The sequence below is a fragment of the Urocitellus parryii genome, chromosome 4 (assembly GCF_045843805.1).
Source record: "Urocitellus parryii isolate mUroPar1 chromosome 4, mUroPar1.hap1, whole genome shotgun sequence".
NCBI lineage: Eukaryota > Metazoa > Chordata > Mammalia > Rodentia > Sciuridae > Urocitellus > Urocitellus parryii.
The window spans coordinates 121,197,897-121,224,668 of record NC_135534.1 but is presented as its reverse complement, the minus strand read 5'-3'; the positions used below and the strand labels follow the sequence as shown (position 1 = coordinate 121,224,668).

The following is a 26,772-nucleotide window of genomic DNA, read 5'->3' as shown; positions in this document are numbered from 1 at the left end:
TGCGCATGCGCACACCTTATTCTCCCTATCCGGCCGCTAAGCCACCAGGAGATCTGCTCATGTGCGCATGTGCAGTGCTCCCTTAGTTGACATGGCATCCCCGACTCTTTCCAGCAGAATTCCGGCCCAACCATTCCGTAAAATCCGTGTGTTCTCAGAAGACTTTTGGTTGTTTTTTCCTTTTTATTTTAACTCGATAGACATTGGGCTACCATGACATTCAGATATATACAATGTTCGAGTGATGTCTGACCGCGCGAAGGTAGTTCTTTGACAGGCACGCGAAATATCGCTTGACAGAGAGCAAAGGTGACTTATTACAGGAATCACTCTGTCTCAAATTCTCCTTAGATCTCCTCCCACATACAAAAATGAGACGGGACTTAAGTTATTAGGCTTTAATTTAGTTCCTGGTCCTGCCTTAACGAGAACACACGCACACAAAAATCACCCTGTGGAACCTAGTTTAAGCCTCCAGTCTTAGCCTCAACCTCATTCTTTGCGCATGCGGCGAACGACCCACGTGATTGGTTGAGATAATGAAAGCAACCCAGCCTGGCGATGGGTCGGTTAGAAATTCCTTATGTGCTGATTGGTCCGCAGGAACGTCTCCGAGCGCGCGCGGGAGCGAGCTTTGAAAGTTGGGTACGGCGGTGGCGAGCCGGGGCTTCAGAGATTATGGTGGCGCTGCGGGACCTTGGGAGCGGCCTGCAACCATGGTTCCCGTTGGATCTCAGCCTCGGTAAGCAGACGCAGCCGCGAGTCCCTGGGAGCAGGACTAGGTGCTGTGCTTCCCCAACGGAACCTCAGCCCGGGTCCGGGTGCAGGTGGGGGAGGGGTGGGGCCACAAACACTCTGCCTTGTCTGGGATCTCCAGGATTGTGCCGCGCCAGGATCGTGACCAGCTTGATTTACCGTGGGGGCTCAAAACCGTTAGTTAACCGTTTTAAAAAGGAGTTTATGTTGGTTGATTTCTTGCACTGAGTCTGCATCTGTTTTTATGGCCTCCCCCATTTCATTCTGCTACTCCTGGACATATCCATTCTCATCTCTTTCTTTAGTTTTAAATCCCAAATTTCTTTCTTCCTCTTGACTTATTTATTGAACTTCCTGTTCATAAGCATCAACTAGATGTATCACGTGTGGACATCAAACGTCACAAGAATGAAACTAGGATTCCTAAAGCCAGCTAAAGGCACCAGTCAAGCTACACTTTCCCTTTCATGAACGCTCACCATAACCGGTTGTTCTGCTTACCAATTCCATTCCTGATTCTGCCATCTGGGCCCAAGCCTTCATAGTCAACCAGAGAAATTTCTGGAGTATCTAATGTTAACTGTTCCTGTCCACTCCTTACACTGTGCAGGGCCACTTTTGAAAACACAACTGTTTTCTAAATAAATGTCACTTTATTTGGGCTTATTAACTTGGTTATTAGATTTTTCAGAAAGAAGCATCCAAGGCCATCATTGATTATTTTTTTTTTTTTTGTAGAGAGAACTTATAGAAAAGCCTGATCATTAAGTGTGTTCAAATTTCATTCCCCAAAGCTTTTTAACATCTAAAAACTGTTTTCTTTTTTGGTATTTTTATATGATTAACCTAATGGCCAGTTATGGTTTAATTTTTTCATAACCTTTACTGCTTTCTTTTAATGATGTAACATTTGTATTGCTGTAATTAAACGTGAATTGTGACTTTTGTCTTCATGAATGTATGTGTACACTTTTACTTGCTTTAAAGCACTTTTATTTTCATTACATTTTTCCCTAGAATGGGTACACACAGTGTGGGAACTGGACTTCACAGAGACTGAACCATTGGATTCCAGCATAGAAGCAGAGATCATAGAGACTGGATTGAATGCCTTCACAAAACTTTATGAAAGTCTTTTTCCCTTTGCTACTGAAGAACATGAATCCTCGGAGGTAAAAAAATATATAAAAATTATTTTAAAAAATTAAGCCATCTTTAGGTGTTAAAAGTAGCAGTCCTTATAATTTTAAATTTAGCTTTTTTCATTCACAATTCATAAAGGATACAATAAGAATGACAAAGAATATGGTTCATTCATTTCAACATCTTAATAACCTTCCTTCGAACGATTTAATGTGCTTGTTGTTTTTTGTTTTTGTTTTTTTTTTTTGGTACCAGGAATTGAACTAAGGGGCACTCAACCATCGAGGCACATCCCCAGCCCTATTTTTTATTTTATTTAGAGACAGGTTCGCTGTGAGTTGCGTAATGCCTTGCTTTTGCTGAAGCTGGCTTTGAACTTGCAGTCCTCCTGCCTCAGCTGCCCCAGCTGCTGGGATTACAGGTGTGCACTACTATACTTGACAATACAGAACCACTTTTTACCACAGCAAATTAAGCAAAAATGTAAAGGCAAAACCAAAGAAGAAAATCAGACAATCCAAATATGAAAAAAAAAAGGCCAAAAATAATAGAAATAACAATACAGACATGCCCTAACTGAGAAATGATTAGATGAATTACAGGTTTCCAAAGATTACCTTTAAATCTCGAGTTCTACCTAGTGTGCTTATTAATACTTAGATCATTAACTTCTTTTAAAAAGGGGGGGGTCCTGGGAAGTATAATTAAAAAAAACAGATATTAACATCCTTGAAACATTTAAATTAACAAAAAGTGTCTTCATTACAGGTTGTACATAGTTATTCAAAACTAAATTATCCCCAGGGAGAGAAAGGGTGGGTAATAAGGAAGGTGGTTATGATCAAAGTATTTTTGTGCAAGATGAAAATGTCATAATGAGAACTGAGCATGGTCATGCATGCCTGTAATCCCAGCTATTTGGGAAGCTGAGGCAGGCATATTGCAAATCTAAGGCCAATATAGACAATTTAGCAGGACCCTCTCAAATTTAAAATAGAAAACGCTGGTTAGATAGCCCAGTGGAGAGGAAAATCCTAGCATGTTAAGAGGTCTGAGGTTCAATCAATCAGTAAAATGTCACAATGAAACCCATTGTTTTGTACTATTAATATGTCCTGATAATTAATTTATCTTTGTAATGCTAAGTACTTCATTAAGTACCTTAGAAGACAGTTGAGATTAAGGGTACAGAGTCTGTCCCTTAGTACATAGCCTTTCCAGAGACACATGAGTACTGGTTAAAGTGAATCTAATGGGGCTGGGAATGTGGCTCAGGTGGTAGCACGCTCGCCTGGCATGCGAGCGGCCCGGGTTCGATCCTCAGCACCACATACCACCAAAGATGTTGTGTCTGCCGAGAACTAAAAAATAAATATTAAAAATTCTCTTTCTCTCTCTCCTCTCTCACTCTCTCTTAAAAAAAAAAAAAAAGTGAATCTAATGACCACATGTAGCTGCAGAGAGGGGAGAAGTACGGTGCCATCATTAGTCTAGGGGACCTAGAAGTATTTTGTGAATCATATTGTAAACAATGCTCCAAAAGAAATGCAGATATCATCTAATAGGGCCATGGAAAAGGGACCATGGTAGGATTGGAATGATTTTAGAAAGCAGTCAGCCAGAGGTGAGTCTTCACATTGGGTAGAATGTGAACTAAAAGAAATGAAGGAACGACACATTGGGAATATGCAGAGAATGTTGAGAGAATTGTGAGTGTGTGGCATGTGTCATTTTTAAAATGCATGGTGGGATACAGAACAATAAATTAGACTGAAAATAAACAGATCATGGGTAACTTTTTAACTACAAAATGTTTTGTTTTCTACTTCTACCTTTAATATATTTGTGCACTAATAAACATCTAGAAAGTCTAGAGGTTTCAAATAAGGTCTTAAGTTTGTTCACTATATAAATAGTAGTGTTGAATAAACTATACACATATAACAATGTGTATCTCTGAAAGTATCTTCCTAATTAGGATCATTCTGGTTTAGAATCCTTCCTTTCTTCCACTTCCTTCTCCTGTATCACATGTGATATAGGCACACACAGATGTTACAATTTCACTTCCAAAAGTTCTTTTTGGAAGACTGCCTTTCTATGAATTTTAGCACAAAGTGTACAAAATGTGTGTGTTTACTACTTTTGTCATATATTAACATCTTCTATTACTATTTAGAGACTAGATATTAAAAAATTGGGACCTCTTAGTCTGGTATATGTACAATATATACAGTACAACAAAGTTAAGTGAAATGTGCATTATAGGACAATGTGTAAGTTGAAATTTTTTAGCATGCTTTTTTTTTTTTTTTTTTTTTTTAACAACATGTTGGTTCTTTATTTGTGTGTGTGTGTGGTTCTGGGAATTGAACCCAGGGCCACATGCTATTTAATGTGACTAATCTGTGGCCTTACCTACTACATACCCTGTCTTTTCAAGGAAGCAAGAAGTATGATATTCATTTTTTAAGAGACTTGTGTTTTTTAAAACTACTATATTTAGTTTCTCTGTTTAGTTTATAAAATGACTCATTTTCTCTTCACGTATTTAATAGGAAGAAGCAGAGGGCAATGATAAAATTAATAAAGCTGTGATTTTTGCCCTAGGGTTTATTTCCTTTCTCACCCAGGTTACTTTTACTTTTGAAATTTTAATAAGAGAAATTTTCCAGTGTTTCTTTTTCTGCTCCTATTGCCCACAGTCTGTAGAACATTTAAATTTTAATATAAATTGTTCTGATTTTCTCAGCAAGAAGTGATAAATGGATTTGGGTATATTTAACATAGATGGAAGGGTAACTTTTCTGAGTATTCCTAAAGTTTTATTATGGCTTTATGTTGTAATAATTTAAGAAGTATATATATTTAAAACAACCAAGAATGTATTTCTCTTATATTTGTATATTTGCAATTTTTATTTTTATTTTTATTTTTTTTTTAAGAGAGAGAGAGAGAATTTTAATATTTATTTATTTTTTCTTAGTTCTCGGCGAACACAACATCTTCGTTTGTATGTGGTGCTGAGGATCGAACCCGGGCCGCACGCACGCTAAGCGAGCGCGCTACCGCTTGAGCCACATCCCCAGCCCAATATTTGCAATTTTTAATAGTTTTTTTTTGGAGACAATTTTACCATGTTACTCAGGCTAATCTTGAACTTGTGGACTTAAAGGATCCTCCTGCTTTAGCCTGTACCGGGTACTACAGACATGTGCTACCACATCTGATTTGAATTATAATTTTTTTATTAGATTTTTATAAATTTGTTTTTGTGTTTATATAATGTTTGCAAGTTTTGTTATACATAGCAAAATAATTACCACAGGTAAATTTATATATCCATCACCTTCTGTAATTACCTTTTTGTGTTAAGGGCACCTGAAGTCAACTGTCTTCGCAGATTTTCAGCATGCAATGTTGTATTTTTAACTGCGGTCCTCATGTTGCACATTGGACCCCTAGACTTATTTGTTCACTAAATGTAATATATCAGTCACAGAAGGAAAAATACCATCTGATCTCACTTATATGCAGATTCTAAAATCAATGCAAAGAATTGGAATCAGAGGGTAGAACAATGGTTACTAGGGGTGGGGAGAGAAAATTTGGAATAGACCAAAAGGTATTGCAGTTCTAGGATGAATGATAATTTTTTTATTTTGATCTATCATTTCAGTCTCTTTGAAGATGGCAAACCCTTGTCATTATCACACTACTCTATTACTCCTTTTGGGTGGGGGTTATTGGAGATCAAACTCAGGGTTTTATGAACACTCAGTGCTTTGTATGCACTCCACCACTGAGCTTCATTCCTGGTCATTATTACTCTTCTTATAAGTCACTAAGTTCTTACAAAAAGCAAGTAAGAGATTTATTTTATTTCTCTAATTACTGGCTTTTGTGATTTTCCTTTTTCCTTCAGAGCCTTTGGACATTCTTCATTGAGAACAACATTTCCCATAGTACGCTAGTGGCGTTATTCTATCACTTTGTTCAAATAGTCCATTCGAAAAATGTCAATGTACAATATCGAGAATATGGTCTTCATGCTGCGGGGCTTTATTTTTTGTTATTAGAAGTACCAGGTATGTATACCTTCTTCTGTCTCCTGTGAGGGTTCAGCATCATCTGTGGATTCAACAAACTATTGGATGGGAAATATTTAAAAAGAAAAATGTTACGCTGTTATTGATGCAATATATATATATACGTATATATATTTAGGCCTTCGTTGGTTGCCTCTATTGAACATGGGCAGACTTTTTTTCTTAAACAGTGCAAACAGTGCAGTATATCAACTACTTATCATTTGCATTGTATTTGGTATTGTATGTAGAGGTGATTTAAAGTGTGCTGGAGCATGTATGGAGGTTACATGCAAATGTGCTATTTTATATTTAAAAAAAAAAAACTTGAACATTCTTGAGTTTTAGATTCTGATGGGGGTCCTGGAACCAATCACCTGCAGATACCAAAGGATGACTGTGCTTGATACAGTAGGACAAATCATTTGTTATTTTTTTTTCTTTCTGTGTTGTTTTCAATTCTTACACATTTTTTTACTTATAAAATGAAGCAGTGGTAACCAGTCTCTTAGAGTTGTTCCAAAGATTAAAGGAAAGCAAGTACATGGCATATTATAGGTGTTTGAAAGATGTCTTTCTCTTTTAACATTAGACGTGTTTGTTTTCTGAAATGATGCTATATCTATAACCTAATACACATAATCTGAGAAGTATCAAACTGGAGGGGGAATGTTCTCAAGTTCAAGAATTCTACTCCCACCCCCTCCCTTGTATAAAATTCTGATACTGTCCTCTTTTGTGACTTACTGTTAAAATTGAGAAAAGCTTCTGTGAGGAGTCATTGTGTTGTAGCTTTCCCATGTGAGTATTAAAAATAGATTAATGCTAAGAGCCACAGCCAAGTAATATGATGCATGGCATTTTTGGTTGAAAGGTAACTGCCAGCTAGCCATTGAGATGATATGATTATGTTAAGATTTGCATTCATATGGATATTGGACTCCTGCTGTTCACCTGGGACTCCTGTAGAGTTCCCATTGGTTGGGGAAGTACAGTAGGAGGGAATACTGGGGGAGGAACTTCCTCTGGGGTTCCGGGAGAAGGCCTCGTGGGTCCATCGGGATTCTCCCCCGGGGCATACGGGGCATTGGCTGCAGTTTCAAAAAATAAAGTTTGTTCCTGCTTGAGTGGCTCGTGATTTTGTGCCTAGCCAGACTGCGGCAGATTAAAACCATTCTAATCAACAAAGTGTGAAAGCAACTAGGAATACTCGATGAAGGAAACAACCGAAAAGGATTCTATTTATGAAATGAAATCTATTCTACTTCTTTTTCCTTGTGCTTGTCATAGTGCTTAGGTTAGCTGTTCTTCCTGTGGGAAGTGAAGAAGTAGAACATTGAGCTGGAGCTAAAGAACCTAAAATTTTGTTTTTCTTTGTGGTGCTGTAGATTGAACCACAGTCCTTATGCATGCTAGGCAAGCACCTTATCACTGAGCTACATGCCTCCAGCCCATTTCTTACAGAAAAGAAAGTCACAGGATTGGTCAACTTGGCCTGCTTGTGTGTATAAATGCATTTGTAATTCATGTTAAGGATTTTTTCACAATGGCTTGGGAACAGGTAAAAAGATATTTAAAACCTTGAACAACAATTTGTGTTATTAATGCTTCCTTAATGACTTGCTCCTAAAGAATTTAGTTGCGAAGTATTGTAGTATCTCAGTTGTAACTGGGCCATTTCAGAAAAGTGATAGTTTTAGAAATTTTGTTTCACTCCTCTCTTTCACTGCCAGATGATTCGGATTGATATTTATGCCTTAGCTATATTCTCGCCAATTACCTTCTGTTTTAAATGTCTCTGCAGTATGGTTGGGATGCTGTTGATACTTAGTATTCATTCACAGTTTTCAAGAGTTTCTTGGCTGTTCCTTATTCCTTACATTTCTGTATGATTTGTAGGTTCTGCATGTGAATTTCTACAAAAAATGACAGCTGGGATTTTGACAGGGATTGCATTGAATCTGTAGATCATTTGGGGGAGTGTTACCATCTTAATGTTTTCTCCCAATCTGTGAATAGAGGATATCTTTTCATTTGTTTTAGGTCTCTTTAAATTTGTTTCAGTGATGTTTAAATGATAGTTTCAGTGTATAACTCTTACACTTATTTGGAATACTTATTCCTAAATTTTTTTGTTTTTTTCAATGCTATTATAAATGATATTGTTTTCTTAATTTCATTTTTGGATTGTTTAGTAGTAGCAATGAGATGATTTTTGATTATTTATCTTGTATCCTTCAGCCTTGCTAAAACTCATTTATTGGTTCTAAAAGAATTTTTTCAACATAAGACCATATCATCTGTGAATAGACACAGTCTTACTAATTTATTTACAATTTGGCTATCTTTTATTTTTCTTACCTTATTGCTCTGGCTAGGATCTCCCATACAATGTTGAGTAGATGTGAACCAGGGCTTTATACAGGTAGGCAAGCACTCTACACTGGCCTGCATCCTAGCTCTTTAAAAAAAAATTACTTTGATAAATGGGCTAAGGATCTGAACAGACACTTCTCAGAAGCAGAAATATAGTCAGTCAAGAAATATATGAAAAATGTTCAACATCCTAGTAATTAGAGAAATGCAAATCAAAACTACACAGAGATTTCATCTCACTTCAGTCAGAATGGCAGTTATCAAGAATACAAGCAACAATAAATGTTGGCAAGGATGTGGGGGAAAAGCTGGTAGGGCTGCAAATTGGTGCAACAACTAAGGAAAGCAGTATGGAGATTCCTTAGAAAACTTGGAATGGATCCACCATTTGACCCAGTTGTCCCACTCCTAAGAGTATACCCAGAGGACTTATAATCAGCATACTAAAGTGACTCAGCCACATCAATGTTTATAGCAGCTCAATTCATAATAGCTAAGCTGTGGAACCAACCTAGGTGCCCTTCAGCAGCTAAACAGATAAAGAAAATGTGGTATACATACACAATGGTGTATTACTAAACCATTAAGAAGAATGATATGACATTAGCCAGTAAATGGATGGATCTGGAGAATATTATGCCAAGTGAAATAAGCCAATCCCAAAGAACCAAAGGCTTGAATGTTTTCTCTGATATACAGATGCTAAATCACAATAAGGGGTGAGGGTAAGAGAATAGAGGTACTTTGGATTAGGCAGAGTGAAGAGTAGGGAATGGGTGAATATGGGAGTAGGAAGGATAGTAAAATGGATAGGAAACTATTACCCTCTGTGCATGTATGATTACATGACTGGTGTAATTCCATATCCTGTACAACCAGAAGAATGAGAAGTTATACTCCATTTATGTATGATGTGTCAAAATGCATTCTATTGTCATGTGTAACTAATTAGAACAAATAAAAAATATAAATAAAAAAAATTACTTTGAGATAGGGTCTCACTAAATTGTCCAGGCTGGCCTTGAACTTGTAATCATCCTGCCTCAGCTTTCCAAACTGCTGGGATTACAGGTACTGAACCCTGTTTTTAATCTGTGTATTTGTATTTGAAGGGTTTCTTACACACTATCTGTTACTGGGTTGTATTTTTTATCCTTCTGATTGTTTAAATTACACTTCATATAATTTCAGTATGGATGGTTGACAACTTGCTATTTATTTTTTGTTTATCCCATTCCATCTGTTTTTGTTCCATTTGTCCCTCTTTCTGTGTTTTTTTGTTGTTGTTTTAATGGTGATTTCTTTAGTACCCTATAAGTCTCCTCTTTTGGTTTATTATCTATGCTTTTTTGAATGTATATAAGTGCTTGATTTGGGTCTATCCTCATATACTATTCTGCCGACTTACACATAATGCAGTAACCTTAAGATGATATATTTTCCTTTCTTCTTTACATAGTTATACAAACTTTTACTTCTATATATTGTAAACTCTATGATTCATTAACATTTCTTCTTTATTTTTATAGAATTTTTTAAATCAAGAAAATAAATAAAAGTTGTCATCTTCATATAATTTTTCTTCAAGAACTTTTATTTAATATTTCTTATAGTGCAGGTCTGATGGAGATCAACTCTCATGGATTTTGAATGCACAAAATGACTATTTCACCTTTAATCATGTTTTTGCCAAATATAGAATTTTAGGTTGATAGGTTTTTTGTATTATATGGGTTTGATTTGCTTCTTTTCATTTGGTAGTCTAAAGATGTTTCATGGTTGTCTCATTTACATATTTACGATGTTTTTGATATAGGCATCTGTGATTTTTTTTTTTTTTTCTTGGTACAAGGGATTAAACTCAGGGGCGCTTAACCACCGAACCACATCCCCAGCCCTTTTTATATTTTATTAGAAACTGGGTCTGGACCTTGATAATTTGCTGAGGCTGGGTTTGAACTCAAGATCCTCCTGATTTTCTGGGATCACAGGTGTGTGCCACTGTGACTGCACATCTATGATTTTTAACATAGTTCCTCTATATGCTTTGTGTCTTTTTTGCAAGGAGTAGGGGAGGGTGTTTGATTACTTGTAAGATTTTCTGTTTCAGCAGTCTGATTAGATATGCTTCATTATAATTTCCTTTGTATTTATCATGATTGAGTTCATTAAGTTTATTGGATCTTTGTATTTATAGTTTTCAACAAATTAGGAATTTTTCAGTTACATTTCTTCAGATGTTTTCTTAGCTTCCTTTTTTCTGGGACTCATGGTAGACTGATATTCTTCCATAGGTTACCCAGTCTTTATTAATCTTTTTTAATTTCTATATTTCTACTTTAAGTTTGCTTATTTTTATTTTTGTAATGTCTAATCGACTATTAAAAGCATCCAGTGCATCTGGTGAAAGTTTCTTTTCCAGATCAAGGAAATTCCATTTGATTCATTTCTCTCTTAATTATTCTAATATCTACATTTAAATCTTAAACCTGTTTTTTGTTTTTCCTTTTTCAGTGCTGGGGACTGAACCCGTGGTCTCGTTAAGCACATGCTGTACCACTGGGCTGTATTCCCAGCCCTAATTCTTGAGCTTATTTATAATATCTGCTCTAAAGTTGTTGTCAGGTAGCTCCATTATCCCTGTTATTCTTGGACTGTTTCTGTTGACTAGTTTCTGTTTCATCTCATGGGATACACTTTCCTTGTTTAGCATACTTAGTAATTTTTTTATTGGATGGTAGACAAAGATTAGGTTGTTGAATGTCTGGATTTACGTATGTCTTGATAGACAACTTTTGGTAGAGTAACTTGATTCTATGGAAGCTTTTAAAAATCCTTTATGATGACAGGTAATAAAGCAGCCTTTACTCAACATCTAGTTTAGCCCTACTATTAAGATGTATCTGATTGCTTCAGAGTTCTATCAAGGTCTCCACTCAGGCTGGCTATAGAGTTCAAACTTCTCAATCCTATGTGAGTTGTGAAAATAATTCCTCTTCTGGTGCCTTGGAAAGTTGTTTTTTTTTAGCCAACCATAATGAAGTTTTACCTGACATGTGCATATCTTACATTTAGCCCTATGCAGATTTCTAGAGTTTTATTTTTTAATGTACTCTTCCTTATAAATTCTAGCTAGCCCTGTCTTTCTGACTCTCATTTCTCAATTTAGAAACACCATCATAATCTGTATAGATTTATCATTTCTTTCCTGTTGTCCAGAAATTACTTGTAGAAATAAAACTGAGCCAATTTCAGGATTTACCTTTGTTTCCCTTTTCCTAAGGATTGCTTTCCTTATGCCACTAGTTTCCTGGTGCCTTAAAATAGTTATTGACATTTTGGTCTGGTTTTATATTGTTTATGGTAGGTGGGCAAGTATAAAATCAATTATTCTGTCATAGCCAGATGAAGGAATACTGTTATTTCTAATTCAACACTATTGCTTACCCAACAGGCTGAAGTTAAAAATGATCCTTTTTTTTGCCAAAGGATGATTATTATTTACAGTTAATGAAAAGCCTATATTTTACTTTTTTAACTTTATCATCTGTTGTTATAGATGTATCTCAAGATAATTATATGTAAGTTGCTTATTCTTTATTTTTAAAAATTTATATATAACCACGGAATGCATTACATTTTTTATTACATATATAGAGCACAATTTTTCATATCTCTGGTTGTATACATAGTATGTTCACACCATATTCTTTATTCTTTATGACTAGGTAGTGTAGCCAATCAAGTATTTCACCCAGTAATGTTTGACAAGTGCATTCAGATTCTAAAGAAGAGCTGGCCTCAGGAATCTAACTTGAATCGAAAAAGAAAGAAAGAGCAACCTAAGAGCTCTCAGGCTAATCCAAGGGGGAACAGAAAAAGAGGAAAGCCACTCAGGAAAGAGGATACTGAGGTAAGAAGTAAGTGGAATAATAAAATGTATTTATACAAAAACAAGATTTTCATCATGGTTATAACCAAAAGATCTTAAACTCTCATCTGCTATCCTCTATGAGTTGAGGTTGCCTCTTAGGCTTTGTATAGTACTGAAGTCATGTTTCTGACTTGTCATCTTTTACCCTCATCATCATCTTTCCATAGGCTTATTCCCAAGTGTGCTTGGCAGCGTGCTAACTGGTATAATTTTTGCATTATCTTGCTGTCATTAGAGAGGGTGGTTGAAGTATCCCGAGGACTCATGTTCATGAAAATAAAATAGCATGATTTCCAAATTCTTATATGACAGAATAGGATGGTAGCATTTACTGACATCAAAACATCTTAGAAACACAAGATTTTTCATTGACAAAAAATAGAGAGGTAAGAAACTCCCATAGTAGTCATCCAGTTCAGTGATTACTGCTTGACCATGGAGACCTGATCAAAGTCACATCACATCAGCAACTCAGCTACTGCCTGGAGTTTAGCTGGCCTTGATTTGGATAAAGTGAAAGGCATGGGACAAAGTATTAGGCATTACTAAACAGTCACTTATACATTTTTTGCTAATCCAGATAGATGAAATCATAGAAGAAGAAGAAGATGATGAAGAGAATATTTATTATTCTGCCCGGGACCTTTCTCAAATTCGAAATGCCATCTTTCAACTTTTGAAGAATTTTTTAAGACTTCTGCCCAAGTTTTCCCTCAAAGAAAAGCCACAGTGTGTACAGACTTGTATAGAGGCAAGTCAAAATCCAAATAATTTTAATTTGAAAGGTATAGATCATAACTGATAATTTGTAGAGTAAGAAAAATTACACCTTTCCTTGGTATTTCTCTTCCAGGTCTTTGTCACATTAACTAATTTTGAGCCAGTTCTTCATGAATTTAATGTTTCACAAGCCAGGTGAGCCATTGAATCTTTCAGTGCTACAATTTAAATATTGTATAATAATTTTGATCCAACAGAAGTATAGGTGCTATTTTATTCTAATTGGAGTATGGGTGGAACTTATTCATTTAAATACTAATTATAGATGAGCCCTGAGAGAGTACACACCTCTAGTCCCAGCTACATAAAAGGCTGAGGCAGGAGGATTGCTTGACTCCAGGAGTTCAAAGTCAGCACAACAGAGTAAGACTATATCTCAAATAAATAAATAAATAAATAAATAAATAAATAAATAAATAAAATAAAAAATACTAATAAAACAAGGCTTATAGGGTCAAGGAATATTCCTAGTGAAATCTTGTCTTTTAACCATTGTTTTGCCTTTTTTCTTTAGAAACCTTAACCAAGCAAAGTACATTCCAGAACTGGCTTATTGTGGATTGTATTTGCTGTGTTCCCCAATTCATGGAGAAGGAGATAAGGTAAAGGAGAGAAGGATTTAATTTAGCTACTAGTTGTATTGAAAGAAGGCAAATCACATAATGGAAAGGTGTTAAAAAAATTGATAGCTGGATGTGATGGCACATGCCTATAATCCCAGCTACAAGGTAGGCTGATGCCAGAGGATAATGGGTTTGAGGCCAGTCTGGGCAACTTATGGAAACCCTGTCTAAAATAAAATTTTAAAAAGTGCTGGGGATATAGCTCAGTAGTAGAACACCCTTGGGTTCAGTCCCCAGTACAAGCACTCAGTGGCTGAGTGCATGGCCCTTGGTTCAATTCTCAATACCACCAAAGAAAAAAATCCTGGTTTCACTTCCCAAGATTTCAGGTTCCTATAGTCAATTGCAGGGAAGAAGAAGGATGAGCATGGTGAGTATGGCACAATAAGATTTCTTTGTGTGTGTGTGGTACTGGGGATTGAACCCAGGGGCACTGTAACACCGAGCTACATCCCCAACAACCAAAAATTTTCAGACATTTTGGGTCAGTTTTACAGTTGTTCACGATAGTAGGAGGGCAAGTATAAAATCAGTTACTCTGTCATAGCCAGATAAGGAAATACTGTTTTTTCTAATTCAACAATGTTGCTCACTCCTAAGCTAAAGTTGAAAATGATACTTTTTTGCTGAATGTCTTAAATCTAACTAAGTTGTGAAGGCTGACCTCTAACTTGTGATGGCCCTGCAGTCATCCTCCTGAGTTGTTAGGATTGCAGGTCTGCACCACTATGTCTGGCTTTATTAAGATACTTAGAGAAAGACACTACATTCACATAACTTTTATTATATATTTATATATGTTGTAATTGTTCTATTTTATTGTGAAGTGTTCTTGTTAATTCTCTTAATATGCCTAATTTATAAGCTAAACTTTATCATAGGTATATACACATAGGAAAAAACCTAGTATACAGTATAGGGTTTAATATTAAACAGTTTCAGGCATCCACCAGGGGGTCTTGGTATATATCCTCTGTGAATAATGGTCAACTGCTGCAATACCATTTTAATTTACTAGATCATTTGCAAGAACTTCTATTACTTGTAAGATAAAAACTAGCACTATTTCTGTTTGCTGTCCAGTTTCATTGTCAAGTTTATATCCAATATATTTGATAGCTTCGGGAAAGGTTTCAGACAAAAACAAATGGTTCTGGTGTGAATTAAGTAGGAAGAACAGATAAACTGCTGCACAGTTACTAGTACAGAAATATTCATCAAATTGTTTTAAAAAGAATAGACAGAATTTTCAAGTTTCCCTTGTCAATTCATGTGTGCCCAGTATATCTCTTATTATTTGTATTATTTTAATTGATATTCTACAGAAATTTTATAGGAGTTCGTAATGATATCTGTATTCCGCCCCCTAAATTACCTCAGTATTTTTGCCAATAAGCATCATAGTTAGGGTAATCATTAAGTCACAGGACTTTGATCTATCACACCTCCCCCTCCCCCACCCAGTTTTCTGTTCTAAGTCCTGTGACTTTTAGTGGCTATCATATGGTTAACTTACAGAGGCAGTATGTGGTGGGTAAAAACATTTTGGGGAGCACTTGGGGTTCTACCTATCTGTGTTCAAATTCTGACTCCACTACTTATTAACTACATATCCTTGTATGAGTTACTCAACCTTGTGAAAGCTTGAGGTTTGTCATAGGATTAAATGAAATTAAGCATGCCAAACACTGAGCAAAATGTCTATTTAGAGACCTTTAAATTATTATTATTTAGAGACCTTTAACTTATTATATGTCATTTCTTTGAAATTTAACTGTAGATGTAATTCACAGAAGTATTTTTAATTTTCATGCCCTTTTTAACATTTTAAAAGATAAAATAAATAGGAAATGCATCCTTTTAGGTCCACTGTATCTCTACAAATGGTGTGTCTTTTAAATTGTGATAATATTGACTTGAGGTTAGGCAACTTGGTTTTAGCCTGATCTTTAATTACTTGTCCTGGGACAACCCACCTTTGGAGTTTCTTTTGTTATCTGTAAAGTGGAAACTATACATTGTCCTGCTTACCTCATGGAGTTGTTGAGAAGCTTAAAACTAAATACAGTAAAGTCTAGTTATATATATGAAAGGGCTTAATGCAACACCTACCACATACTTAGTTTTGCAGTAAGTAAATGTTTTATTTGCCAGGTGAAAAAATTATATGCAATGATATCTTGGAAGGTGCTTTGTAAACTTCAAGTGAAATATAAGTATAAGGTATTCTCTCCCCACTTTTTAATGAGGGGATTTTAATAGTATTGTTTACTATTTATAATTGGCAGTTCTCCTCTTGCCCTAAATTCTGGGTTATAATATGCAGGGAATGGGGAGAGAAACTAGAACAAGTTCTTATTGTTAACTTAAAGCAGTTCTTTCAAAGTATTTACATTGTTCATTTATTGAATAGCTAATTACCTAAGAAATATATCCCCAGTGTTTAGCCAGAAATTCTTTTAACTCAGCCTCTTTTTAGATGGCTCAAAATGGTTTACTATAGTCTATATACTACTTTTGAGGCTCATGGACTCTCTTATATCTTAAATTGACTTTTCTTTTCTCTTCTAGGTTATTGGTAGCATTTTCCATCAAATGCTAAATGTAATATTGATGTTAGAAGTAAAAGGATCCCATCGTGCCCCCCTTACTATTACGTCACAAGTCATTAATCGTAGAAACCAAGCAATCCAGTTTATCAGGTGAAGCACACAAATGTTGAATTTTTACTCTTATCACATTCCCTCAGTTACCTGGGCCCTGCACTAACATAATTTCTGACATTTTTTATGGAGTTGGAATATGTATCCCAGTGGTAGTTTTATGAGTCAAAATAATTTGGTTCTTGTGGTCTTTATCACTGCCTCTGCATTTTGAGATAGACAACCTATAATCTTGGGTCAGAGCCATCCTCTAGGTTAATTCCAGTCATCCATGAGATCAATTGCTAAGAAAGGACAGTTGCCTCATTTTCTATCATTTTTGCTTGTGTTCACCTCTGCAACAGAAAAGGAAGTTGGACTCCTTCTTCATTTCTGTTTCTAGTCTTTTTGCTTTTGTTCTTCTTCCATTTTCCCCTTTTTCTTCTAATTTTTCTATTCCCCTCTTCCTACAGAAGATAATTCCTGAAGGAAAAAAGTAAATTGCTTTTACTTCCTTAGCAAAAATTGAAAGACTACTTTTCCTCCCACAAATCACTCAACTCTGCTTAAAAATTCCATCATTAACTTTATTGGGAAAGATATGTTTGCTGTGTCCTTGGCTTTTTTTTCCTTCCTTCCTTATTTCTATTATAGCATGGAAATGCAGAAGAGAAGTGGTATGTGCACATGAAAGTTTTACATACCTACAGGTGTGTGGTGTGGTTGGAGATGTGGTATGTAGATGGTATCTGGTCACTGAGCAAATGTCCCTCACTAAGGACTTATGTAAATATTAAACAACTGTTTTAAAAGGAAGCACTGTCACTTTAGATTTGATAGTTTTTACAGTTCATCATGTTTCTAGTTATAATAATACTCATAATAGTACAAATAAACTTAATGCTAAAAGTGGATCAAGTCTGGGCATTACAGTAATTTCTTTTGAAGAAGTAATGTTACAATTGCATTAAAGTATCAGCATTTCATTTAGCTGCCACAAGGTGGTACTGTGTCTTAGTCTGTTCTTATATTTACCCTAAAAGGATATAGGATATATTTTACATCTTAATATGAAATTTAATAATTAGTCAAAAGAGTTTTATGAAGATTTTATTTTTTACTCTTCCGTGACAGTTCAGCTTCTCAGCAGCAGCTCTCTTAATCACTGCATAGGAAGTCCTTGACAGTTTTGTGCTGATATAATATATATAATTTTTTTAAAAAAAGAATATATATATATATATATATATATATATATATATTTATTTATAAAGTGTATATATGTTAAATATATATAGTATATACATTTCCTTAAGATATATCTTTATTCTTTATTTTACTGAAATAGTTCTTATAATATGGGAGTAGATAATGTATAGGATTGTTTTTAATATTTGGGATTTCTAATAATTTTTGAGGACAGAGTCAAGGGAAATAACTATTATGTTTTGAAAAAGAGGCATATTATAAGCAGTTGGTATGTTTTCTTTTAAATAGCTCACTTGTGGATGAACTAAAAGAAAGTATATTTCCAGTCCTTCGTATTTTATTGCAGCACATCTGTGCCAAGGTATCATTTGCATTACTACTAGTAGCAAAAGTAATAGTAATAATAGTAATATTATAATAATATGTAAGTACATAACTATTAGGAAGTGTGTGCCTGTATTTGTTCTTGGGAATGAGTAGTTTATTTAATACTTGATGTTTTCCAAAACAGTGGTTTTTTGTTTTTTTTTTCAAAAAAATAAGCTTTATATTTTAGAAAATATTAAACACAGAAACAGAGTTGTATGATAATCCACCAAATAAAACAAAACCCATTTTTACCAATTTTGTGTTATTTGTTTATTTCTCCCCAACATATTTTTGGAGTAAATTCCATCATATCTTTTCACTCATAATATTTCACATGTATACTCCGTAGTATAAGCATTTTAAAACATAACCTAAACAAAACAGTAATTCTCTAATATTATCCACTGGCAAGTCAATGTTCATTTCCATGAGTATCTTAAATTTATGTGACTGTTTTGACAAATGTTCTTAGTTTGAACTCTATGGGCCCTGGAGATCTATAGACTCTTAAATTGTATACTAAATTTGTATTTGCATTTTCCTAGAGAGAGGATTTATGGTTTAATTTTCAAATGGGCCTGAAACCTAAAATTTATAAGTCATTTACCTAACACTTAAAGATTATTCAACTAGCTATTCTCACTAATGTTCAACTTGTATTACAACATGTGTTTCACTTGTCCTATAGGAGGTTATTAGCTAGACAACTTTTCTCTTTCTGTGTTTCAGGTGATAGATAAATCAGAGTATCGTACTTCTGCAGCTCAGTCCCTGGTTCAGCTGCTCAGTAAACTTCCTTCTTCAGATTATGCTACATTCATTGCCTGGCTTTACAAATACTCACGAAGTTCTAAGGTAGGCAATATGTCTGCATGAAATCCTGGGTTCTGACTCTGCAAACCTCTAATGACAGCCAGATCTGAATAAAGAAGGGTTTCTTTGGTTCTCCTACTGATGGTAATTCTTATGATTTTACTTTACCAGATCCCACATCGGGTTTTTACTCTTGATGTTGTCTTGGCTCTCTTAGAGCTGCCTGAAAGAGAGATAGATGGCACTCTCTCCTTGGAGCATCAGAAGTTCCTTAAGCACAAATTCTTGGTGCAAGAAATTATGTTTGATCGTTGTTTAGACAAGGCACCTACTGTCCGTAGCAAAGCACTGTCCAGCTTTGCACATTGTTTGGAGTTGTCCATTAGCAATGCATCAGAGAGTGTATTGGAGCTCCTCATTAACAGTAAGTAGGAGAGGCTGAGGGCATATCTCAGTGGTAGAGTATATGCCTAACATGTTCAAGGCCCTGGCTTCAAACCAAAGCACCATTAAAAAGGGGGAAAAAAAAAGAATCAAGAAATGGACTGCAAAATGATCATTCTTTGTTATGGCAAAAATAATGGATCTGATATGATTAAATTTCGCTCTCATAAATCATTTTGAGTATATTTGGGGGTAGGGGTGTTGGGAATGGAATCTAGGGCCTTGCACTTGCTAGGCATATGCTCTGCTACTTTTCTGTACCTCCAGCTTCAAATGACTTTTAAAATAGGGAAGCCTGATTAATTTTAAAGTTCTTTGTAAAGAATGTCATATATTCATATTTTAGAGGTAAAGTTGTTGTCTGCCTTTCCAGTTACTTTGTGGTGTGGGGCATTGCATTATAGGGCCATATGTTCCCTTCTAGGAAACATTATCAATTGTCAGCTATTTAGAATACATTGCTTTGTCTTTAGGTCTGATTATCTTGCATTTGATTCCTCTATGGATTCTTACTCAGGGTTCATGACACTTTTTCCCTGTTATGTATCTGCTTATTTTTAGGTCCGATAGTTTCACAACTAGGGACTCATACTGGTACCTTACTGAGAAATTCATCAGGTAATATATCAATATATTTTTAAATATTAATAATTGTTTTTAAAGACTTGCTAAACATTTGAAATATTTTTTTCTGCCACCATATTTACCTGTTTTAATGTTGTACTTTGCTTCTTTGTATCAAAGAAGTTCATTTCAGTAATAACTTAGTAACTTAAGTGAGGAACATGTCTTGCTGATACTATTAAAAATGTAACAGATTTTTTCCTTAACTAGTGTATTTTTTTTTTTCCCTAGCTTTTTCCTACCAGAGACAGACAATTAACCCTTCTGAACCCTCAGGGGAGTTGGACATAAACAATAGTGGTGAAGTTGGATCTAGAGGTATGTCAGATTTTATCATTATCAAATGGATAGTACTAAAAATTTTTAATTTTTTTCTTATTTACTCTTAAGAATTAAGACACTTGCTTAAAAGTAAAATAATCTCTATTTTATCCTTAATTGATGCCTTTGTACTATACTGTATTTCACTTTAAGATGTAGAATAAAGTATTTCCTAGTTATCATGTACTAAGCCCCAGTGTACTGTAACACTACAGAGAACATTAGCAAATATTTTAATTTCTTATTAAAATAGAGTGTTGTGTTGTGACACACGCCTGAAATCCCAACATTTTGGGATGCTGAGTCAGGAGGATCATAAGTTCAAAGCCAGCCTCGGGAAAAACAAGGTGCTAAGCAACTCAGTGAGACCTGTCTCTAAATAAAATACAAAATAGAGCTGGGGCTGGGGCTCAGTAGTTGAGTGCCCCTGACATCTGGGGTAAACCTCCATCCCCCGCTCACCTGCCCCTGAAAAAAATGTTACAAACTCTTGGGATTGCTGGTCAAAAAAAGAACTAGTTACTAGGGAATGTTCAATAGAGATTACATTTGTGTTTGGGGAAAGGTCACCACAAAGAAGGGGGAAAGACAAAACAATACCTGATCCTGTTTCTTTTGTCATTCCAGAATCCAATTAATATGTTATTGTGCTGTGAACATTTTTTAAAATTTTTTACATTTTTTTTTTGTTCTAATTAGTTAGTTATATATGACAGTAGAATACATTTTGACACTTCATACGTAAATGGTGTATAACTTCTCATCTTCTGGTTGTACATGATGTAGAATTACACAAATGCTATGAACATTCTTCTATTAGTGTAGACACACACTGAAGTGGAACTGCTGGGTCATGCTGTAGCTATGTTTGACATTTTGAGGAACCGTAACTTTTTGTAATAGCTATACCATAATTGCAGTGAGTAATATGTGAAACCCAGGGTGCTTTACCACTGAGCTATGTCCCTAGCCCTTTTCATGTTTTATTTTGAGACAGAATCTTGCTAGATTGCTGAGACTGTTGATTTTACAATCCTCCCGCATTAGCCTCCTAAGTTACTAGGATTACAGGAATGTATCACCACCGTAACTAAGTCAAATATTTGATTTTTGAATGTTCTTTTCTGTGGGTTGTATTTTCACTTTCTTCATAGTGTTATTTGAGGCACAAAACATTTAATTTTTAAATTAAATTTATTTATTTTTTCTTGTGCTTTGCATGTCACAGCTAAAAAAAAAAAAAAAATTACCTAATCAAAGTCGTAAAGATTTACTTACTCCTAAGAGTTTCATAATTTTAGTTCTCATAATTAGGTCTTTGATCAATTTTGAATTAATTTTTGCATGTGTGATGATATTGGTTCATTCTTTGCATGTAAGTATCCAGTTGACATAGTCCTACTTGTTTGAAAGATGATGTTATTGGCAACTTTGTCAAAAATAAGTTGATCAGATATGTGTGAGTTTATTCCTGTACTCAATATTATACCATTGATCTAATATCTGTTTGCATGCCAGTACCACCTTTCATTAATTACTGTTGTATTATAGTGCAGAAGAGGAAAATTAATATTTTCCTCAACCCTCATGAGTTTTCAGTTGGAATGAATCCATGAAACAAAAGATAGATTGATGAGAAACTGAGAAATCTTAATGGGAAGTAACTCAAAGCAGTGGCTTAAACTCTACTTACCTCACCCCTTCAATAACAAGCAATTAATTTGTGGGAAAATACAGTGGGGGGGTGCAGTTTTAGGTTTGTTTGCAGATTCCTTTGGTGCTGCCTTTGGACTATAAAAATCCAGAGTTGTCTCCAGTAGAAGAAAGTTTATATCCTTTCTTTGTACAGAAAACAGAAAGGATAAAGAAAGGTTTTCCTCTGTTTTTTTTGAACTGGGGATTGAACTCAGGGGCACTCAACTACTAAGCCACATCCCCAAAGATTTACTCACAATCTATTTTGTATTTTATTTAGAGACATGGTCTCACTAAGTTGCTTAGCGCCTCACTGTTGCTGAGGCTAGCTTTGAACTCTTGATCCTCCTGCCTCAGCCTTTTAAGCCGCTGGGATTAGAGGGGTACACCATTGTGCCCGGCTTGTTTAATGCTTCTTGATTGCCTTTACCTCAAAAATTTTTGTTTCAAGAGTCATTAAGGTGCTGATTTCCTTCAATAATAATTCTTGAAATCAGAAAGTATAAGTTCTCCATATTTGTTCTTTTTCAAAATTGATAATTAGGGTCCCTCATATTTCTATACAAAATTTAGGATCAATTTTCATTTTCTACAAAACATGCCATATTATATTTTCAAAGGGATTGATCTGTAGATCACTTGGGACTATTGCCATCTTACTGTGATAAGTCCCCTATTTCTTGAAGATTGGATTTCTCATTGTTTGGGTCTTTAGTTTGTTTCAGTATTTTTGTTGTTGTTGTTTTCATTTGAGCAACTCTTTAAATTTAATTCCATGTATTTTGCTCTTTTTGTTGCTATTATAAATAAAATTGCTCTTTTTATTTTAAATTGTTCATTGTTTTTACAAATGATTTTTTGATTATTGATATTGTATCCTGCAATATGCTTACCTTGTTACTAGCTCTAATATTTGTGTGTGTGTGCGTGTGTATGTATGTGTGTATATATTCTTAGGATTTTCAATATAGAACATCAAGTCACCTATGAATAGTGATAGTTTTGCTTCTTCCTTTCTAAACTCGTTGCCTTTTGTTTCTTTTTCTTACCTATTTGCTGTAAGTAAACTCCATAGTACAGTGTTTCATAGAGAAAGGAAGCATAGACATCTTGGTTTTTCCCTGTATTTGAGGAAAGCTTTTGGTCTTCACCATTGAATATGATGCTAGCAATGTTTTCTTCCTCCCTTCCCCCGGGATAATCAGTATGAGGAAGTTTCTTTCTATTCCAAATTTGTTGAACATTTTTATAATAAAAAGTGTTTAGGTTTTGCAAATGCCTTTTCTGCATCTATCAAGATGATTGTGTAGTTTTGTCCTTTATTCTGTCACTATCACTTTTATGTCATTAGATTTTCACACATAGAATCAATATTTCATTCCTTGCACAAATCCCAAGAATGGTGTATGATACTTTTTTATCCTGATGGATTTGATTTCCAGTATTTTGTTTAGAATTTTAGTGTTTCTTTTTATAAGGGATACTAATCCCTTGTTTTCTTGAGAAGTCTTTGTCTGTTTTGCTGTCATAGCAGTACTGTCCTAGTATGAGGTAGGAAAGTATGTTCTTCTCTTTTACCTTTTGAATAACTTGTGAAAGATTTGTGTTCATTTTTATAATTTGGTAGAATTCTACAGTAAAACCATCTGTTTCTTAGCTTTTGTATATGTGCAGTATGAAATTTTTTGATGACCAGTTCAGTCTCTTTCCTTGTTATAGGTATATTCAAATTTTCTATTTTTTAAGTCACTTTTGTAGTTTATACCTTTCTAGAAGTATGTAATTCTATATTTTATTTTCTAAGGTGCCTTCTTATATATCTGCAGTTCCCAAAGTGTGGTTTGGGGGTCCTGAGGAATAACTAAGCCTTTTCCTAAGCCTCTTCCAGGGGGCCTTGAAATGAATACTTTGTTCATAATAATATCAAGACATCATTGACTTTCCACACCATGATTGCAAGTGTAAATTGGAGTTTTCCTGAGGTCCTGAGATGTGTGAAATCATGACAAACAGAAGTGCAAATCCAGCTGGCTTTTATTAAACCAAACATTAAAGACTTTACAAAAATGTAAAACATTGCCACTCTTTTCATTTTTTTTGTCTTTGTTTTATTTTGGAAAATAAGAGTTATTTTTCATTTTAAAAGTGCATGTCTTACTATTTTGAAACAAATTTTAAAGTCCAGGCACGGTGGCTCACCCCTGTAATCCCAGCAATTCAGAAGTCTGAGGCAGGAGGATTGTAAGTTCAAGGCAATTTAGCAAGACCCTGTCTCAAAATTTAAAAATAAAAAGGGCTGGGAATGTAGCTCAGTGGTAAAGTGCCCCTGGGTTTAACAAAACAAAACAAAGCATTTTAAATGTTTTTATAATTCTCAATTTAAATTTCTAACTCATTAAAAATTATAATTCACATTATAAAAAGTTCTTTGGCACCTTTAGCAATTTAAGTGTGGAAAGTTTAAAGTGACTGTTATATATTATCTCATTGAATTTTTTAAAATAACCCTATGGGTTAGAGAACCCTGTTTACAGTTAAACAAAATAGAAAAGCTAAATAATTTTTAGAGGTAAGTTCCATAAGCTAATTGAGAGAGTTTTTAGGAGGAGCGTATTTTCTCATTATTGGGTGGTGAAATGTTAGATAGCATCCTGTGTTTTTCAGGAATAATTTTTGATGTTTCCTCAACAGAAAGATGTGTTATGGCAATGTTGAGAAAGAGAATCAGGGACGAGAAGACAAATGTCAGGAAGTCTGCGGTTCAGGTGGAGATTTTTCTATGCCTTTAAAAAAATACTCTTTGTAAGCACTAAAAACTTGGAAATACAAAGCAATATTTTTAAAACTTCAAGGCCATATTTATTACTTAACTTGACTTTTCATAGTTGACCCTAGTTCTGTTATAGATTAATTGTACAGAAGAATTATCTGCTTTTAAGCTTTTTTATTGGTTGTTAGCTTTTTGAAAAATCACAAATTTGTATCTATAATTTGTTTTGTTTAGATTCTTAATCTGGGAACCGTGGATGAATTTCCATAGGTTTGTAAAATTGATGGAAATTTTAAAAAATTTTATAAATATAAAAATTTTTGTCTGGAGAGGGGCCTTAGCTTTCATCAGATTGAAAAGTTGCGATGCTGTAGGGAACAGGGATGGATTGATACATGACTCTCAAAATGTTAAGAATCACATTTTTTAAGTATCCCTTGTCTTTGGTTTTTCTATACTTGAGCTATAATCATCACTTCTTATTGTTTATGTGCCTTCAGGTATTAGTGAATATTTTGAAACACTCTGACATCTTGGGTATGGAGGAGGACTTGTTGACTCTACAGGACCTCTGTCGGGACCCCGCAGTATCTGTCCGGAAGCAGGCCCTACAATCTCTTACTGAACTTCTTATGGTGAGAGGCAAAGCATTATGTATCTAATGCATGGTATTTTACATTAAAAGTAATTCTAGTGCTGGAGGTATAGCTTAGTGGTAGAGCATATATTTTTCATGTTCAAAACCCCTGGGCTCAATCCCCAGCACAAAACAAACAAACAACAGCAACAAATAAAAAACAGTGATTCTACATAATAATGGCCTGTTTCTAGTGTATAGTTGACTTGGTAGAAACTACTGTATAGTGTAAAAGAGATAATCTTTCAGTCTTACAATTATATATGATAGACTGTGCTTCCTATTAAATATAATTAGGAATTACTGCTGAATGTTAATGCATTTTCTTGAATTCATTTTAAATCTCAGATAGGAAAAAAGAGTTTCTCAGGATGAATTTGGTTAAGCTAGAGGCCAAGATTAATTTTTGTCAATTAAGATGTATGTAAATGATACTGTTAAAAACAGGTCCATTAATTCTATAATTTGCTTCTGCCAACTAATTGGCTATTCAGAAGTTTAAAACCATATTTATTTCTTTATTTCATGAGAGAAGTCTTTAAGAAATCCATATTTTTACTTTTTCTATCAGTATTTAATTATTCCTTGGGATAAAATAAGTTTAAAATATCAGTATGTACTAGTTTATAATAAGCTGGAGATTGAACTTTTAGACTTTTAATAGCATCAGACTTTCTAATATATAATTTTTTAATCCTTAGACCCAACCTAGATGTGTCCTGATCCAGAAAGCCTGGCTGATGGGGGTCATCCCGGTGGTGATGGACTGTGAAAGCACTGTGCAGGAAAAGGCCCTGGAGTGCCTGGACCAGCTCCTGTTGCAGAATATTAAGCATCACAGTAAATTTCATGGGGAGGATGACAACCAGGTACTCGCATGGTCACTTCTTGCCCTCCTCACTACAGAAAGCCAGGAACTAAGGTATGTTAACTATATGATTTTTGCTTCTCATAGAAGGCTATATGACTTTTTAATAATAAATTTTTTTATTGCAAGTATTTTGGCATTTTTGTGGTGACTGTTTTTGTGTCACATTTGATTGCTTTCTTTGTTCCCCTCTGTCTCCTTTTCAATTTGATCTGGTATTTAAATATCTGTTACATAGCATTGATGGATGCATCATATTAGTACCTTTCCCTAATACTGGTTATTATGAAAAATGACTTACAAATTAAACTTTTTGTAACACTTTATTGGATTGGTGGACATTGCAATACTTTTTCCATTTGATAATATTTATTGAGCTTATACTACATATAGTGAACATTTTGTTAAGGGTGCATGCATAATGATACATTTTAATCTGTATTGTAGTCATCTTATAATTGATTTGTGTGTGAGCTATCTTGGTTGCTTTTTTCTTTTTCTTGTATTTCTTTATCATTCCACGAATATTTCCCTACTTTTTACATATAGTTATGGAAGAATAATACAATAGAAAGAGTAATAGAATTGAGTATCATAAAATACCACTCTGTGACCGTGGCAAATTACTACTTCTTTCAGGGCCTTGATTTCCTCATTTGCAAGAGCAGCCAGTTGAATTG

At 34.7% G+C, this 26,772-nt stretch overlaps 1 protein-coding gene across 1 annotated transcript in view; it reads left to right on the top strand.

Moving 5' to 3' along the window:
* Positions 1-632: 632 nt before the first annotated feature.
* The window catches only part of Ncapd3 (non-SMC condensin II complex subunit D3), a 61,691-nt gene continuing 35,551 nt past the window's right edge, over positions 633-26,772 (top strand). The window contains exons 1-16 of the mRNA XM_026394682.2: positions 633-742; positions 1,774-1,928; positions 5,825-5,987; positions 12,092-12,276; positions 12,878-13,048; positions 13,151-13,212; positions 13,592-13,679; positions 16,272-16,402; positions 17,840-17,912; positions 18,650-18,775; positions 18,905-19,157; positions 19,739-19,795; positions 20,033-20,119; positions 24,509-24,582; positions 25,088-25,222; positions 25,926-26,146. Coding sequence (XP_026250467.1) covers positions 679-742; positions 1,774-1,928; positions 5,825-5,987; positions 12,092-12,276; positions 12,878-13,048; positions 13,151-13,212; positions 13,592-13,679; positions 16,272-16,402; positions 17,840-17,912; positions 18,650-18,775; positions 18,905-19,157; positions 19,739-19,795; positions 20,033-20,119; positions 24,509-24,582; positions 25,088-25,222; positions 25,926-26,146 — 2,045 coding nt within the window. The 5' untranslated portion in view covers positions 633-678. The remainder of the gene's footprint in view (positions 743-1,773; positions 1,929-5,824; positions 5,988-12,091; positions 12,277-12,877; positions 13,049-13,150; positions 13,213-13,591; positions 13,680-16,271; positions 16,403-17,839; positions 17,913-18,649; positions 18,776-18,904; positions 19,158-19,738; positions 19,796-20,032; positions 20,120-24,508; positions 24,583-25,087; positions 25,223-25,925; positions 26,147-26,772) is intronic.